This window comes from Fundulus heteroclitus, chromosome 16 (assembly GCF_011125445.2).
Source record: "Fundulus heteroclitus isolate FHET01 chromosome 16, MU-UCD_Fhet_4.1, whole genome shotgun sequence".
Taxonomy (NCBI): domain Eukaryota; kingdom Metazoa; phylum Chordata; class Actinopteri; order Cyprinodontiformes; family Fundulidae; genus Fundulus; species Fundulus heteroclitus.
The window spans coordinates 15,743,424-15,759,910 of record NC_046376.1 but is presented as its reverse complement, the minus strand read 5'-3'; the positions used below and the strand labels follow the sequence as shown (position 1 = coordinate 15,759,910).

Here is a 16,487-nt window from a genome sequence, read left to right as displayed (position 1 = left end):
CCCTCCGTCTTTACCGCAGGTTTCCAGGAGGCTTGGCAGAAGTTCTTGGCTGTGGTGGTCTCTGCCCTGGGCAAACAGTACCATTAAGCAAAAATAAAACGCAACAGTCTTTGTATTGTGAAGTTTCCAAAAAGCACTGTTTGATGGTTTGAAGCTGTTGCAAACTGCAAATAAAAACTGAAAATCATGACCTAAAGGTATCATATCGTTTGTTTAAAGTAGCTTTGGTTCTCATGTAATTGCTTTTCAACCTCTTGACATTTTAAGTGTTGAGTTCTATTTCACACTATCCAGTGGTTTACATTTGGAGAGTCAATAAGAACAAATAATATTTTTAAGTTCACCACATTTATTTGAGCACCTGTTTATGTAAAAAAAAAAAAAAAAAAACAGAGGAAAATGTCAATACATCAGAAAGAGTTAAATATCTTTTGATTATTTCTTTATGTGATCAATGAATTACATTTTTGTGCAATCATAATATAACATTTTATTAGATTGAACAGTAAAAACTACTGGATAAGTGCTGCAAAACATGCAGTTTGAAATAAAAGGGTGTGGCAAACTGAAATAAATGATAATGCATCAAAAATATTGACGGGTCATGTGAGTGCAACGTCTTGAAATTGTTTAAAGAATTAATTGAAGGAAAAAAATATTTAAAACAAAGCCTTTACAAACGTTTGATTCAACAGTAAATACCATATCATCATACCAAATGTTTATTTATCAAAATATTACTACCGCTGGCAACTGCACTATTTGACAGATACATTTTGATTCATTTACAGAGTTACAAGAGTCTTTATTTATAGACTGAATCGCTGTAGCAAGCTCGGAAAATTAAAAATTAACAATATCTGCAAAAACTGCCATCTAATGGAAAGCGGCTGATCTTGCCCTCACATGCCTCATAGGTGGGTTAAAATGCATTTGAATAGATTAGAATATTACTGAAAATGTTATTAACCTAACTCATTCAATTAAAAAAGGTGGTTCTCATGTATTATCTAGATTTAAAACACATTAGGTTTGTTAAGGCCTTTTTTTATGTTAATTTTGGTGATTGTCTATACCCGCTGTGACAAGCGGATTTGTGGAAAGGTGGATGGATGGATGGATGGATGGATGGATGGATGGATGGATGGATGGATGGATGGATGGATGGATGGATGGATGAATGGATGGCTTAGGTCAGGCAAGTTTGCTGACCAATCAAGCACAGCTGGAAAATAACTTTGGAGACCATCAATATGAGAACCTAATATTTTAGTTGTCTGAAATATCCTGTTCCTTCACTCAAAGGATGGGAACAAATTAATCTAGCAAGATTTTTTTCTGTCTTTATTCCTCTCATCATGGATGATAACTCCTGAGAATTTGAACATAAATATGCCTAAATTATGTATATTACAGTGACCTATGTGCCTACCTGAGAGGACATGCAAATATGTCACCCATACTTCATAACCTTAATCCATAAATAATTATAATTTTCTTTAACATGTACCAAACAAATGTTAAACAACAAAGACAAAGTCCACAAAACCAGCACCAATCTTTAATTATTAATTTATCTTGCTGATGTCAAGCCAAACACTGTTAATTGCCTTTTTTGTGACGGGAAATTAACGGGGTCCATCAACAATATTATATACAAAGAGGAGGAAATATAAAGAGATGGAGAGAGTATCCATATTTATAAAACATGATCCAACATTTATAAAAAAATTAGTGTCTGTGTTTCGCAAAATACTTATACATCACATAATAATATTCTTTTACTGTTAACCCCACTAAGAATGGAACAATGAACCATGTGCGATGATAGCTGCATGTTTAAGGTTTGGAACAAAAAATTATATATCTAAAAAATAAAAAAAGCGTGAAAATCAGTTTAATATTCAGCAAGTTCCTCCTAAACACGGTACACTGAATGGAGCGGGCGACCTTTCCAAGATGGCGGCCACACGGCACGACAGCGGCAATGGGGCTCCATGAGGCGTCTAGACTTGGAAGCTCCCCAACGGTGGAAGCTGCAAAGGGTTCACCAAGGTCATTCTTAACCCAATGGATTAATAATGAAATGCGATTTAGGGCAGGGGAGCAAATACTTTTGGCAGTATAGCATATATTAGCAAGTAAAGCCGATTTTATTGCTCTTTTAATTAAAGGCAGGGTGGAACATACAAACTAAGTTAATGTTTCCAGCCGAGCATTTCTTTAGGTAACACATAACAATGTCAACACTTTTAGCTCTATGAGATACTTGCGCGATTTTATGTAGGCTTGATCAGTGATTGTAAGCACTTCTCGTTATTCTTATTTTTTTCTCTCTGTCGCAGACATAAACGATGTAAAGCGCTGCAGCCAAATCAAGCTAACGGGGCGCTTTTTAGAATGCTAACATGATGCTGAGCCCATCGGCCGAGTCGCCAGGAGACAGAAACTCCCTGTACAGTCAGGCTCAAAGCAACAGACATAAAAGCTGGGACAAAACCAGTCCTATCAGCGTGATACTGGTTAGCTCTGGGAGCAGAGGGAACAAGCTTCTGTTCCGGTATCCCTTTCAAAGAGCCGACGAATGTCCGTCTTCTCTCTCAGGTAAGCGCCGCATTAGCATGAGCTCAGACCGGTTTACACCCCTAGACGTCTGGTATCCTTACGTAGGGTGACCATATTTTGATTTGCAATAAAATGAAAATAAAATAAAGCACGATTCCATCGAGTCACCGACTTTGCAGAAATGTCTCCTCCTGATTTGTTGTCAAAGTTAATGACAGCACAATCTGAGGAAGACTGAAAAGGTTTGGCTTGCCATTATAGTCTAAAAATAATATTGTAGCATGACTTTGCTTTTGCACGGTGCCATCTGCATGAACCACAAGACTCCTGAAACAGTCTTCTTCAGACAGACAAGACTAAAGTAGAGAATGTCTTTCTGTAATTTACGGCACCTCATTCGATAGGAACCAAACACAGCTCAACCACCTTGAATTAACTGGAAAGCATGGGAGTGGAGGGGTCATGATTTGGGCTTGTTTTTATAGTCACATGACCGTGGCACCTTGAAGCCATTGATTCTACCGTTATATCCATTGTATACCAAAGTACATGGTCAAATTTGAGTCAGGCTGACGGCTTCACTTACAGGACAAGGATCTCAAACACAGCAGGGAAACAGAGACAGGATGTTGCAATTGTCCAGACTTGGTCCTGATTGAAACGTTGCGGTGTCTTAATGCCTTAAGAGAGCTGTTGCAGAAACAATTAGCGCACAAAAACGTTACAAAGTAAAGTAATGCAAAAAAAAAGCGGCTCATGAGAGAGACCGCTAAAGTCATACGGAAAATGACTAAAGATGATTGGAGAAGTCATGGGGTGTGTATAGTTCGGTTCTATTACAACAGCATAATGTGTTATTAATGTGTTATTGTGACACACTTCCGGTAAAAAGGTCTGATTTGATGAAACGAAAGATTTGTAAAGTCTCTGTGACACATTTCTGGGCTGTTAGTGCCACATGGGCTGAATCGCTGGTCTGCAATTATCTTTTGACTTCTTTTACATATTTTTTTTAAACTGGCTTATACTGAAATCTGTCCTTTCAGCAAAGCAACGTAATCCATATGCACTGAGCACAACTGGGGATGTTCTTGAGGATCAGGATGGTGACTCGAGGTACGTTGTTTTGTCTTCGTATAAAATAGATTTATGAATCAAAGATGATTTTATTTTAATTTTATTTTTAGCTGTGATACTTTTTTTTTGCCCAACCTGAAATGGAAAAAACAGAAAATACTCGTAAAAGTAATAAGTTAACCCATGTTTCTTTTTATAAATATAACTTCTTGAACGTGTAATTTCATCACTTCATCTGTCTAAATGTTGCATTTGTTTAGCTGCTGTTTGAATGTACTTGCAAAATGAGGCAGTGAGAAATTAATAAGCCTCTAACACTCCACCATCACTGCTTTATTTCCTGTGCCGTTTGGTCCATGCTTTTGGTTAACACTTTACTTTACATTATTTAACTAAACATTGCATTCCTTGAAAGTAAAACACATGGAAACCTATAGCATATACCCAGGCCAGCACTGGGCTACATATGAATAAATTCATCTGCCAGAATATTCATCTTGTCGCAATGAGTCATAGTTTAGATATAAATTTGAGTACAACTTAAGAGATCAACATAAGCCACAGACCTTAAAGTCTTGTCTGTTTTATCCTTTTTTTATTGTGCTGTCACCTTACAGATGGGGATCCTGCTGATTTTTTTTTTTTTTACCTGATTTGAATACAACTAGAAAATATTCAATATGAATATTCAGCAGCGACATTTATTTTTTTCATCAATAGATAAGAGATGATGAGTTACGCGACTTGAAACTGATGTTGCAGTATGCAGTAGTGTTTACAGTTGTATCAAATTGATAATTGCTTGATATGTAAACTCACCATACCTCCTGCAATGTCCATCACTGACAGCTATTCGTATGTATGTGAAATGCACTTGATTCAGCATGCAGACCAGCATTTTTACATCACAGTGTCTCATGTGTGTTTGGGTTGTTTTAATGTCCATTTTCTGCATTTAGCCCAACTGTGTGTTGCATTCTCCCTTTTGTTTGCTCTTTTTTTTTTTGTTCTTCTGTTTTTTGGGGCCCATTTCCCATTTCAGGGAGCAATGTCCACTAACTGATGAACAGTTGGTAGCAGGGTAAGACCGAATCATTCTGAACCACCTCTCCTCTCCCTAGATAACCTGCCACCCCTCCCCTCCCCTCCCCCTGTCCTTTTATTTTACCCCATCTTTCCTGTTTTTGTGCCCCGTATCGCTCTCCAACCCTGATATCTGTACAGTTCCCGTAAATGATAACCCAGAAGAAAAAAATCAGCGCTTGCACTAAAATTAACGGTTTAAATGTACATTGGTAATTCGGAGCATGTAAACGTGGCACACGAGGATGAAATTCAAATCAAATCCAACAGAATAATACTTTTCATTGCTTTTTAAAACCATGGTGGTGGAATAGGTCCATACTTTTTTTTTTTTTTTTTTTTTTTTCTGGAGGTTCAGCGTCTTGATTTTTCCCCCCCTTTAATTGCAGCATGAGTTAATTAAGTCAAACCAGCATGAGTTTGTCACATTTCTCATTCATGTATCATTCCCAGTTTTCTGACAAGAAGTATCTTCTTTTCCCTACTTCTCAGTAGCTATGTATGCATTTTATTTTTAATTGGATTATTGGATTATTTAATAGTCAGATACATCCTTTAGATAAGAATGTAAAAAAAAATGTTAGCCTGCATCATTTTCACCTTGTCTCAGCTGCTCCAACTTTGCAACGTTTTTCACTGAGCCTGTGCTTCCTTACTCGAGGTTTTCTGATAGCATCCTGGCCACCATCCTGGCCACCAAGTCTGACATGTGTGGAAAGAAGTTTGAACTGAAGATAGACAATGTTCGATTCGTGGGTCACCCTACTCTTCTGCAGCATTCGCCCCTCATCCAGGTAGGAAAAAGTAAAGAAGAAGATTCAGTGACCTGGCTTCTAGTTGTATTTATGTTGGAGCACTTTGAGGCTGGAAAAAAAAAGTGCAGTGCAAATTTAATAAATTATTATCACGAGGTTGAAGTCTTTTCGTGATTAAACTGTTGGGACTTTTGTTCTATTTAATCTTCATTTTACTTTTACCCCAAAATGTATTTTTTTTTTTGTGTCGTAAAGACAGGGAAGTAAGGAAGGTTGGCTTTAAAAAAAATTTTAATGTTTGTACGAAATGCCGAGTATAAACTACCACACAGGCCCGTGTTTCCTAATGGACTCTTTCATTCTGAAAATCCCCAGCGTCTGCTTCTGTTGGTACTGTTACATCTAAAAAAAAATCTGAATATTGCGTAAAAATGCAATGCTTTTTTGCCGTTCGTTTCAGAAAGTGAACGTTATTTTATAGCGTTTCATCCCACATAGAGTAATAATAATAATGCATTTTATTTAGAAGTGCTTTTCAAAACGCTCAAGGTCACTCATCTACAAATTAAGATAAAACAACAATAAAACCAATCAAAAAAGTCTGGATTTAAACATGTCGAGGCTGTCGATATTTCGGATATATGATGGGAGAGAATTCCAGAGATTGGGAGCAGAGTGAGAGAAAGCTCAGGCACCGAGGCAAAAAAAGAACAGAGAGATGGATTGAGGAAGATTATCTGAGGGAGCGGGAGGAGGAGGTCAGATGAGAAAGGAGGGGCGAGGTTGCCGATGACCTTGAATGTAAACAAATGTGAAGAGTTTTGAATTGAATTCTGAATTTGACCGGGAGGCGGGGGAGTTGCTGTAGAACAGGGGTGGTGTGATGAAATCAAGATGAGGAAAATATTTCAAGCTTTTATGTCTTGTGCTTTTGATGATTACGCCGCACAGGTAAAGAACACCCAAAATTCAGAACATCACATTAGACCAATCAAAAAAAGTATGCTTTAAGCACAAATGTCAGGCTTTTGAAAGGTATGTCCATTTCTATGCACTCCATACTTGGCTGGGCCTCCTCTTGCATGAATTACTGCATCAATGCACCAAGGCACGGAGGTGATCGGTCTGTAATGCTGCGTAGGTGTAATGGAAGCCCCGATTGCTTTGATAGCTGCCTTCAGGCTTGTTGGGTCTGGTGTCTTATCTTCCTCTTGACAACAGCCCATGGATTTTTCCAGGGGGTTCAGTTTGCTGGCTAATCAAGAACAGCCATCATGGTCATTGATGATGATAATAATAATAATAATAATAATAATAATAATAATAATAATAATAATAATAATAATAATAATAATAATAATAATAATAATAATAATAAAAAACTCAAACATCCAAAACCAAAGATTTGGTAGCCGACACATTCAGCTCTGGTTGGTGATAGAAAGAAAAACAGGTAGTATACGTCTCGTCGATTATTGAATCGACATTATACTGAATTTGATGTATTTTGGAGATGAAACATTTGTTCCCAGTTCTAATTCTGAAGTACAGCTCATTACTTAAGTGTTAAGGGAGCTGACTTAGATTATATGAGTTATAAAGGTTTCATTTTTTTCCTATATTACCCAGTCACCGTGCTTGTGAGAGGTGAGAACCTTTACTCATTTTGCATTGAAGTGACACACTGATCCTATCGTCTTCAGCGCCCCCTACTGTACCTTTTTGGTCAGTCGTTCAGCCTGTGTAGCTGAAGTTTTCACTGTTTTACTGGCCCGCTGACAAGGCCTGAGGCAAACTGTGAAGAACGGCACAAAGCTCCCCAACATGCTGACATTACTATAATTGCTTCTCGCTTTGTTTTATGCACATGGAAAATTCCCTATTTAGTCCACAGATTTTTAGACTGACTCCTGAAAATGACTGGAAGACCTTTTAATAAACTGTAATGTGCTAAAATACCAGCTAGGTATGAACTAGGTTGTTTCAGTCAGCAGTTTTTTGCAACAGCCCAGGCTGGCTTTTTATATATATATATATATATATATATATATATATATATATATATATATATATATATATATATATATATATATATATATATATATATATACTTCTGTTGACACACATGTAATCTATTCCATCCCAAACTTTTTTTCTGTTGGTCTTTGTATCTTAGCAAACAGGATTTCTTCTGATTCTACCTTGTTTTAAAAACCTGTTTTGACCGTTTTTTTGTGTAATTTTAAAATATTTGTAAGTAATTCAATAAATCTGAACATAAATTAGGTTAAAAATGTCATAGAAATTTAACATTTGTATCGTTGAACTAATGTAATATTTAAGCATTGCTTTCAAATAAAAATTGACAGCTGTACTTTAGTTTTGAAAGCCATATTTTATTTTATTTTATTTTATTTTATTTTATTTTTTTTGCCGCTTATAAAGATTTGGTCTTGCATCATTTCAGGTTTCCAAAACAGATCCTTCACCGAAGAGAGAAATGCCTACGATGATCTTGTTTAATGTGGTTTTTGCACTGCGGGTAAGAAAATCTTTATCATTAGGTTTAAAAATATCATTGGGTGAGTAATTGAAAATGGTAATATGGCTTTGGACCGGGTTATATTTTAGCTTTCAAATGTTCTAAAGTTTTTTTTATCCATTCTATTTTTTTTTTATTTTTTTTTTTTGTCAAACATTTTAGCTGGCTGTGGGTGGGACAAGTTTACTCAGTCTTCTGTTAATCTGAATTCTTTGAATAGGAAGGGTGTGTGTGATAACGGTCCAGTATCAGTGACAGCATGAGAAGGAGGGGGCGGTTTATTTTGCTTAATCATGCTGCTCAGCGAGGCCCAGCCCAGTGCCTGCCCATGCTGAGTCATGCTTCTCAGTGCAAGAAGTGCACCGTCAGGTTTTACCCCGCATATCTGCCCAGCAGTTTAAATTGCTGCGCGGTAAACATCCGTAAAAGACCTTATAATATTTTATTCATTGGTCTTTTAAGTCTTTAAATGTTTTCCAGTCACCTGAGCAACACGATAAAGAATTGGTTGTAATTGTTTAATACTTCAAACATGTAAAAAAAAAAACAACAACATATTCTTCATGACGTTTGCATCTTCAGGCCAACGCTGACCCGTCTGTGATCAGCTGCATGCACAACCTGTCTCGGCGCATCGCTATAGCCCTTCAGCACGAGGAGCGCCGCTGCCAGTACTTGACCAGAGAAGCCAAGCTGATGCTGGCCGTGCAAGACGAGATCACCACTGTTACCGAAAGTGAGATTTTTCTCTCAGTACGGCACCCGCATCGTCTCTGAAGCCCCATCTCAATCAAACCTTGCAGTTTTGAGATATTAATTGGGTTCTGTTTTATTCCGTGTCTGATACTTTTTTTTTTTATAACTGTGCTTCCTCTCTGCCGATGTTAGCAGATGGAGCCCCACAGTCACCCTTTAGGCAGATCCTCCCTAAATGTAAGCTAGCCAGGGACCTGAATGAGGCATACGACAGGTGGGAAGCAAATGAAATGTTCTTTTTTTTCCCGGTGTTGAACGAATCCACGTTTTCACAAAGCCGATTATGATGTTTATGATTTTTTCAGCCTGTGTACGACCGGTGTCGTACGCTTACATATTAACAACTGGCTGGAGGTCAGCTTCTGCTTGCCTCATAAGATCCACAGGGTTGGTGGTAACTATATCCCCCCGGAGGCATTGGAGCGCAGTCTGAAGGCCATCAGGTAGATTTGTTATTTCATACAAATCATATTTTATTTAACTAGCATTGTCCATGAATGAACTGATATGATTATAAATTACATAGGAAAACTGATCTGTGCCAAATCAAGCAGAAATTTCTCCTGGTGCTTCAAATGTGTACCCTTCAAACATAACCTCACATTTTCAAATACCCTGCTCCCCTCTATTGAAGACTTTTTATAAAGTATTTTTAGGAAATATTTACTCTTTAGTTCATTAGTTATGTATCAGAGTTCATTTATTTTTCTAAACATTTTATTTTTGGAAGTTGGAATCAATTGTTAAACAGAGTTGGTAAGTCATACAAAACAGTCCTTCAAATGTAGTAAACTGTCCCAAAAACCTCACCTGATGAGGCTATATTAAGATGTGCTAATTATTTATGCTTTAATCTAAATACAATAATACAGACATGACCAGAAAATATTAATTTGGTCCATGTTTCCCATTTGATTCATGCTGCTCCATCAGCTCTTGGCTGACATGTTGCCTTGCCTCGTCTCTGGCCCTTATAAAGCAATTTTGTGTATTTTGTTTTCATTAGAAGTTAAACTTTTTCATTTTTGGTTAAATTGTGGGCCCCATTTTTTTAAACTCAGCCTTTTCTCAAGGTAGAAGTGTTTTCTGTGGGCCATACTGCCACCTGTAGGTAGTTTGTAAAACTTGCTTTTAAAAATATTAACGTCGCCTATTCTGCCTTTTCAAAGTAAAACAGAAGTAAAGTAAAAAGTAGAAATTTAGCAGATATTGCCTGTTCTTTTACAAGAGGTTCTGTGGGATAGGAAGTAATTTGCTTTCTGTGACCCTGCAGGCCCTATCATGCCCTGCTGCTGCTAGAAAGCGAGAAGGCACTGCTGGGCCAGCTTCCTCTGGACTGCTCGCCTGCAATGGTGCGCCTGATAAAGACCTGCTCAGCGGTGAAAAACCTGCAGCAGCTGGCCCAGGACGCTGACCTGGCCTTACTGCAGGTGCAGAACAAATACACAGCCTTCATCGCTCTGACATCACACTTTAACATTTCAAGGCACGTCTTTATTCTGACGCTAAGTTAGGGATAAAAATCCATTTGCATTTTACATTCTAAGTAGTCAATAGACATGACTCTGTGGGACAAACAGAGCATACGTAATATCATTTAAATAAAAATCCATGCCACAACTAAGATTTAAAGAATTATTTGGGTTTTAAGAACCCTTGTCAGATGTTGAGCGGGTTAAGTCAGAAATGTAATTCATGTTGCATACCTAGCTACTTACTGCCACCTGGTGGGGAATATATAAAATGCAAAAAGATATTCGCTCAAACATTGTTTTCTTTCGAGATCCCTCCTTGAGTGTTTAGGATTTTGTAATGAGACCTTATTGTTTATCATTATGAAGTTTTTTTTATCTCACTCAGATCTTCCAAATAGCTGCTCACTTGGTCTATTGGGGCAAGGCAATCATCATTTTTCCTCTGTGTGAGAACAACGTCTATATGCTGTCTCCCCACGCCAACATCTCTCTGTAAGTGGGTAAAATCTAGCCTGAAGAACTGGTTGAGCATAATATAGCTGGGCACTCTTGCATAAAAGAGCTAACTTGGATTTTTACAATTCGCTGTCGTTGATCCTCCTCTCACGAGAATGACTCCTTTAATAGCTTGTTTGAAGTTTACATTTAAAATACAGGGACGGCGTTAGTGAAAAAGCTCTGTGTTGAATGATGGTGTTTGTGTGTTCCTCCCTTGACCAGGTACTCCCCTCTGGCCGAGCAGTTTGCTCTGCAGTTTTCTGGCCACGATTTACCCTCCATGCTGGCCAAGTTCTCTCTACCGGTCTCACTGGCAGAATTTAGAAACCCCCTGGAAGCTCCCGCACAGGAGGTAGGACAATGGCTGAAACGGTTAAAATACTGTTCATTTTCTGTGTGAAGTTTAGATTAAATGATAAAGATGCAAATAAAATGGGAAAAAAACGAGATTTAAAAAAAATAAATCACTGGGTTTAAGTTCCCTGTCAAGATTTTTTTTTTAATCTGTTTTCACTTCGGAAAGGAATGGTCATACGCTACCTTTGACCTAAACTTGACACCCCTTCCCTTAAGGCAGACTAGTAAAACTAATAAAGAGGCATGGCTTTAGTTACAGCGCCTACTTAGCTCATGATGTCTGCGTCTACGTTTAGCTCCATAAACATTTGTGGAGACACTGTTCGGCTTTTTGTGGATGTGTTCCTGCGTTGACTCATCTGATCACAACGGATGAATTATTTCAGGATTTTTATATCAAAGCTGTACTAAAATTGGCTCCTCTACAGAATGCGCCCTCTGTTGGCCATTATTTAGAATGCAGGTTCAAAACACCTTGAATAGCCATTGTTTTAGGTCCGTGATATAAAAATGGATGATTGATATTGAACAATCATTTTTATATCTCACTTTTGATATAACCTATTTTATTTTCTACAATCAAAAAAATAAACACTTTAGAAACAGTTGTTAAATAACATGAGTAAAAGATCAAAGCTGCATTATTGTCTATACCCGTTTATCTTGGTGCGCTGGTGCCTATCTTGAGCGGTGATTGGCCGAGGGGCGGGATACACCCTGGACAGGTTGCCAATCCAACACAAGGCAACATAGAAACCCACAGGGGTTGTTGTTGTGTGTATTTCCATAGAAACCCACAGGCCAGACAACCGCACACACATAAGGGCAATTTGGAGAGACCAATTAACCAATTAACCTAACAGTAATGGTTTTGGACTGTGAGAGGAAGCTGGGGTACCCGGAGAGAAACCACTCAAGAAGAACATGCAAACCGGATGTAGAAAAACCAAAGCCCAGGATTCGAACCCAGAGCCTTCTTGATCCAAAGCAAAAGTGCCACCAACTGTGCCAAACAGCCTGTTTTACTGTTTTTAAAACAAATTTTAAAGCAAGCAAAAGTAATATTGGAGCTTTCAGTTAAATTTTGGATTTCACAGTGAATTAGAACTTTGTATTGTAATCAATAGAAAATCTTCTCTTATCAACTCATGTTGTTTGGCAAGGGTGGTTGAGGTTGTGTTGTAAATTGCTAAAGTGCATAATCTAAAATTCACCTCACCTTTTGTTTTATCGAGCTCAATCTTCATAGCTTGGGTGTTACCAACGGCTAATTCAAAAAGTACTCTGCTCTGTGTGTAACTAGGCCCAGCTTATCCAGATGGTGGTGTGGATGCTCCAGCGCCGCCTGCTCATCCAGCTACACACTTATGTTTGCCTTTTAATACCACCCAGTGAAGAAGAGCCTGCACACAAGGAAGAAGAACTTCCGCTGGCTGCTCGAGTTGGAGGCCGCAGTCTCAGCACCCCAAGCGCTCTTAGTTTTGGTTCTCCAAGTAAGCTCCATACAAGCAAAATAAGCAAATACAGCAAATACAGTAGAAACAGTATTAACAAACAAGTGGCACAATTCTGTTTCAATCCAACTTTACTTTATTTGACTCTGAGATATCTAACACAAAAATATAGAGGCAATAACAAACAATAAATACTATACTAAAAATGTACACAAAATGAACCCCGATATGAAATATACTTTTGTTGCACAGATTAAAACAAAACAGAACCCAGTGTAAACATAACACACTATGAATATAGTTAAAAAAAAGAGGGGATTGCTGAAAAACACTGTACAGTAATATGCATACAATGGGCTCTATAAATTGTAGAAATTGTTGTGGATTTGATCTGGTTCTCCGAAAACAAACTTTGTTGTTTATCTGTTAAAAGAGACAGCCAGTCTGCAGGATCTAATGGTGCTGCTTCTACCTCACCGTGCCATGCTGACGTAGGGGAACAGTTCTAATGGTCAGAACTTCACCAGAGGGAGCTGATATTTAGGGGACAGGACCGGCTATTGCTGGAGTCAAAGGTTTCTGCAAGTGTTTTGAAGCTGCAGGGCTTAAGATATTGTCAGAAGCGCATCTGAAAAGAGATGAATAGATATAAGTATTACTGATAATAAGCCACGTAAAGCTTGCCCTGTATCACTCTAAACACAAAGAGCAAGAGTAAACTGAGCTAAATTGTAACATCTCAATTTGCATTAAAATTTTAAAATGTAAGCATTGATTAAAACAAGTCAGGCTGGGCAATACTATATTGAATTTCTGATTTAGGACTATATGTAGTCTTAGATGTTATGATAATAATATGATTCTGCAGATGCCTAAGTGTTATCTGTTCATGGTTTTAAAGGCTACGTCAGACTACAATGAACTGGTGTCATTTTGTGAAACTGAGAGACTGATCAAAGCAGTCTTATTATTATTGACCTTATCCACTGTTATATCCACATCCCTGCTAAATATTTCTCAAAAATATCACCATTTAAATATGTTGCAAAATCACCTTATTATTTTGATCCTGGTCTTGTTTCACAAATTGTGCCTGTGAGATGATGATAATTCAATTCAATTCAAATTTATTTATATAGCGCCAAATCATAAAACATGTCATCTCAAGGCACTTTACAAAACCAAGTTCAATAATATTATACAGATTGGGTCAGATTATACAGATTGGTCAAAAATGTCCTATATAAGGAAACCAGTTGATTGCATCAAAGTCCCGACAAGGGGCTACTACTTCACAAAAAAAACTACATTCAGCCTTAGATGAGATAATTTTGGGTCACATCACCCAGTTCTGGTCAAATGTTCAGGCTATTTCTACACCTGAATACTTTCTAACATACCCTGATGTGGATGTCACTGATAGTAACTATGCTGCTGTTTTTTTTTTTTTTTATTAGGGATATTTATTCTGTAATCCACCAAAGTAAACTACCTTTAGGTAACAGTCCACTTTCTTCATGTAACATGCTCCCTACTTTCTGCTCCAATCAAGCTAGCTAGCAACAAAAACGTTATGTGCTGATTTCAACTAACACTTAATTACCTCTGTGTTTTTCCTGCTTGCCTCCTCCTCCTTTCTACTCTTTCTCCTCCGTCACATAACAATAGTATATAAAGTAGTATTAGTTGTCGGGCGTTTGTATGAAATACATAATAATAAACTTGCCCTCAGTGCACCCCTAGCATTTGCCTGTACTGCCTGCAGGCTGGGCCGGCTCTCTTCGCCACTCTCCCAGATAGATACAGGGCCAAACAGAATCACTGACTGTCCCCTTCCCTCATCTTTGCAGCCAGTAGTGACGATATGACCCTAACCAGTCCCAGTATGGAGAATTCCAGCGCTGAGCTGATGCCCGGCGGAGACTCTCCTTTGAATAAAAGGATGACAGAGACGCTCCTCACAAGCCTGTCGGAGCATGAACGGCAGGTTATACTGAACATCCCGGCTGCGCAAAATCCAGAGGATCTGCGAATGTTTGCCAGGTATTTAGGCTTCCATCACAGGATTTATTTAAAGGTTTAGCTGCCTTTTAATGTGTTAATACAAATTAAAGAAACCTCTACTATAATTGGTTCACATGTTAGTGTATTCACAGCAAACTCTTTACTTTAAGTCCATACTGTACAGATCGTATCCACACTGATCTTGCAAAGAAAGTGTAGACAGTAGGGCTGGACGATATAGAAAAAAACCCATAAATAAAATAGAAATAATATTGATCGATATCAATAACTATCAATAAATTAAAAATATGTATTTTAAGTGCATCCCTGGCCGTTTTATGCTGTTGCTTAGTGACCTATTTGTAGATACAGAGCACACAAACACTGAAGTCAAACTCAACATTTATTCAACCAACTTTCTACCAAAACTGCAAGTTTTTTTTAACAAAAAGAATAAAGAATGTGTGCTCTCTGAACTCTCTGAAGGGGGTGGAGCTTGGTTCTCGAGGCTGCGTTGTGATTGGTTGGGAGGATGTAATGTCTGTAATATTAACCTACATGGCTAGAAAGCAAAAAAAAAGGAAAACTGTTTTATTGAACTCTTTATTGACCCTTTTTTCTATCATCTATATATGTCTATCAATCAATATATATTGGTATTGAATTATCACCCAGCCCTAGTAGACAGTATTTTTTATGAGAGCTTACAAACTACAGCTGACTGAGAAAAGCTGTTAATTAATTTCCCTGTGCACGGCGTGTCGACTGCTTTTCAGGCTGCTGCACTACTTTCGGGGACATCACCACCTGGAAGAAATCATGTACAACGAGAACATGAGGCGATCGCAGCTCAAGACGCTGTTCGACAAGTTCCGCAGCGTCCTTATTGTGACGAACCACGAAGATCCCATCATTTCCATCTTCCAGTCACCCATGGAGCAGACTGTATGAGCGCCCACCAACTAGAAATTACGACAGCAGTTCGCTCAGGACCCGAGGAGGGTTTACGGCAGACTGACACGGCGGCATTAATGTGTGAAGAGTTACGAAATGTAGAGTATTTTTTATCTCTGAGCCAAACCTTTGTTTACGATATTTAATTATTTTATACATGCCAGACATGCCTTATGGGTTCACTGTGAATAGTGGAAGGACTGGCGTACTGGGAGTCTGACACGACCTCTCAAACTCAGACAAAAACGTTCTGTGCCGGTTTCATAAGTGCACAGCGAGCACTGATCGTTCCAGGCCTCCAGCTACCTCTCTTTAGGAATCCCAAAGGTGGAGATGGAGAGACTGCAGAGAGAAAAAAAAGAAAAGAAAGAAACAGAGTCCAAACATCAAACAGCTTGTTTTTTCACACAAGCTCAGGTTTGAAGGAAACTGAGCTTTCCAAACATCTGTCAGGATCAGAGAGGAACATTTCCCACGTGCGAATGCTTATTGAACGAACAGATGGGAGCTATATGAGACAGACTACTATATGTACAATATTCCTTTATAATAAAATCTGTCAGGTCTAATCTTCTACCTTACTGTACAACTTTGCTTCAATAAACTGCATCTACAAGAACATGGAAAATAAAAGTTTTTACTGTCTAAAATTTTAAACTGGACTTTTATTCAACCGCTAACATTAAAGGTGAGGGTTGCTATGTGGGTTAGAAAAGTTTGGAATATAAGTATTTTCTAGGTCTGGAGAAGTATGGAATAATAATTTGTATCCCCCAGACATTTTTCCCTTCCCCGTTCTCTAAAAGTTGCATTTGTTTTTATGCTTATGTTTTAATTCATCAGTCTGTGCGTTCTCTGGGTTCAATGTACAAAATCTGAGCGCTGTACACATACCAGCCATAAGATTAAATTAATGTTTTGCATTTATAGAAAAAAAAATGGCTTAAAAGGACTGAAAACTCTGAGA

General features: G+C 38.1%; 1 protein-coding gene and 1 pseudogene across 5 annotated transcripts; one reads left to right on the top strand and one right to left on the bottom strand.

Moving 5' to 3' along the window:
• The window catches only part of LOC118566318, an 11,473-nt pseudogene extending 11,389 nt beyond the window's left edge, over positions 1–84 (bottom strand).
• Positions 85–1,959: 1,875 nt separating this feature from the next.
• Positions 1,960–16,177, top strand: nprl3 (NPR3-like, GATOR1 complex subunit). Of its 5 annotated transcripts, none has more exons than XM_036148081.1 (15): positions 1,960–2,055; positions 2,346–2,604; positions 3,612–3,681; positions 4,685–4,723; positions 5,387–5,519; positions 7,948–8,022; positions 8,605–8,758; positions 8,911–8,992; positions 9,084–9,221; positions 10,052–10,208; positions 10,639–10,745; positions 10,974–11,103; positions 12,412–12,601; positions 14,413–14,605; positions 15,343–16,177. In XM_036148081.1, the coding sequence occupies exons 2-15, from the start codon at positions 2,409–2,411 to the stop codon at positions 15,515–15,517; spliced, it is 1,839 nt and encodes a 612-aa protein (XP_036003974.1). In that variant the 5' UTR covers positions 1,960–2,055; positions 2,346–2,408; the 3' UTR covers positions 15,518–16,177. The 5 variants fall into 5 exon arrangements, with proteins under 5 accessions (XP_036003974.1, XP_036003973.1, XP_036003975.1 ...); XM_036148080.1 differs by lacking the exon at positions 1,960–2,055 and adding an exon at positions 2,090–2,227; XM_036148082.1 differs by lacking the exon at positions 1,960–2,055 and having other exon boundaries at positions 2,234–2,604; positions 8,914–8,992.
• The last annotated feature ends 310 nt before the right edge of the window (positions 16,178–16,487 follow it).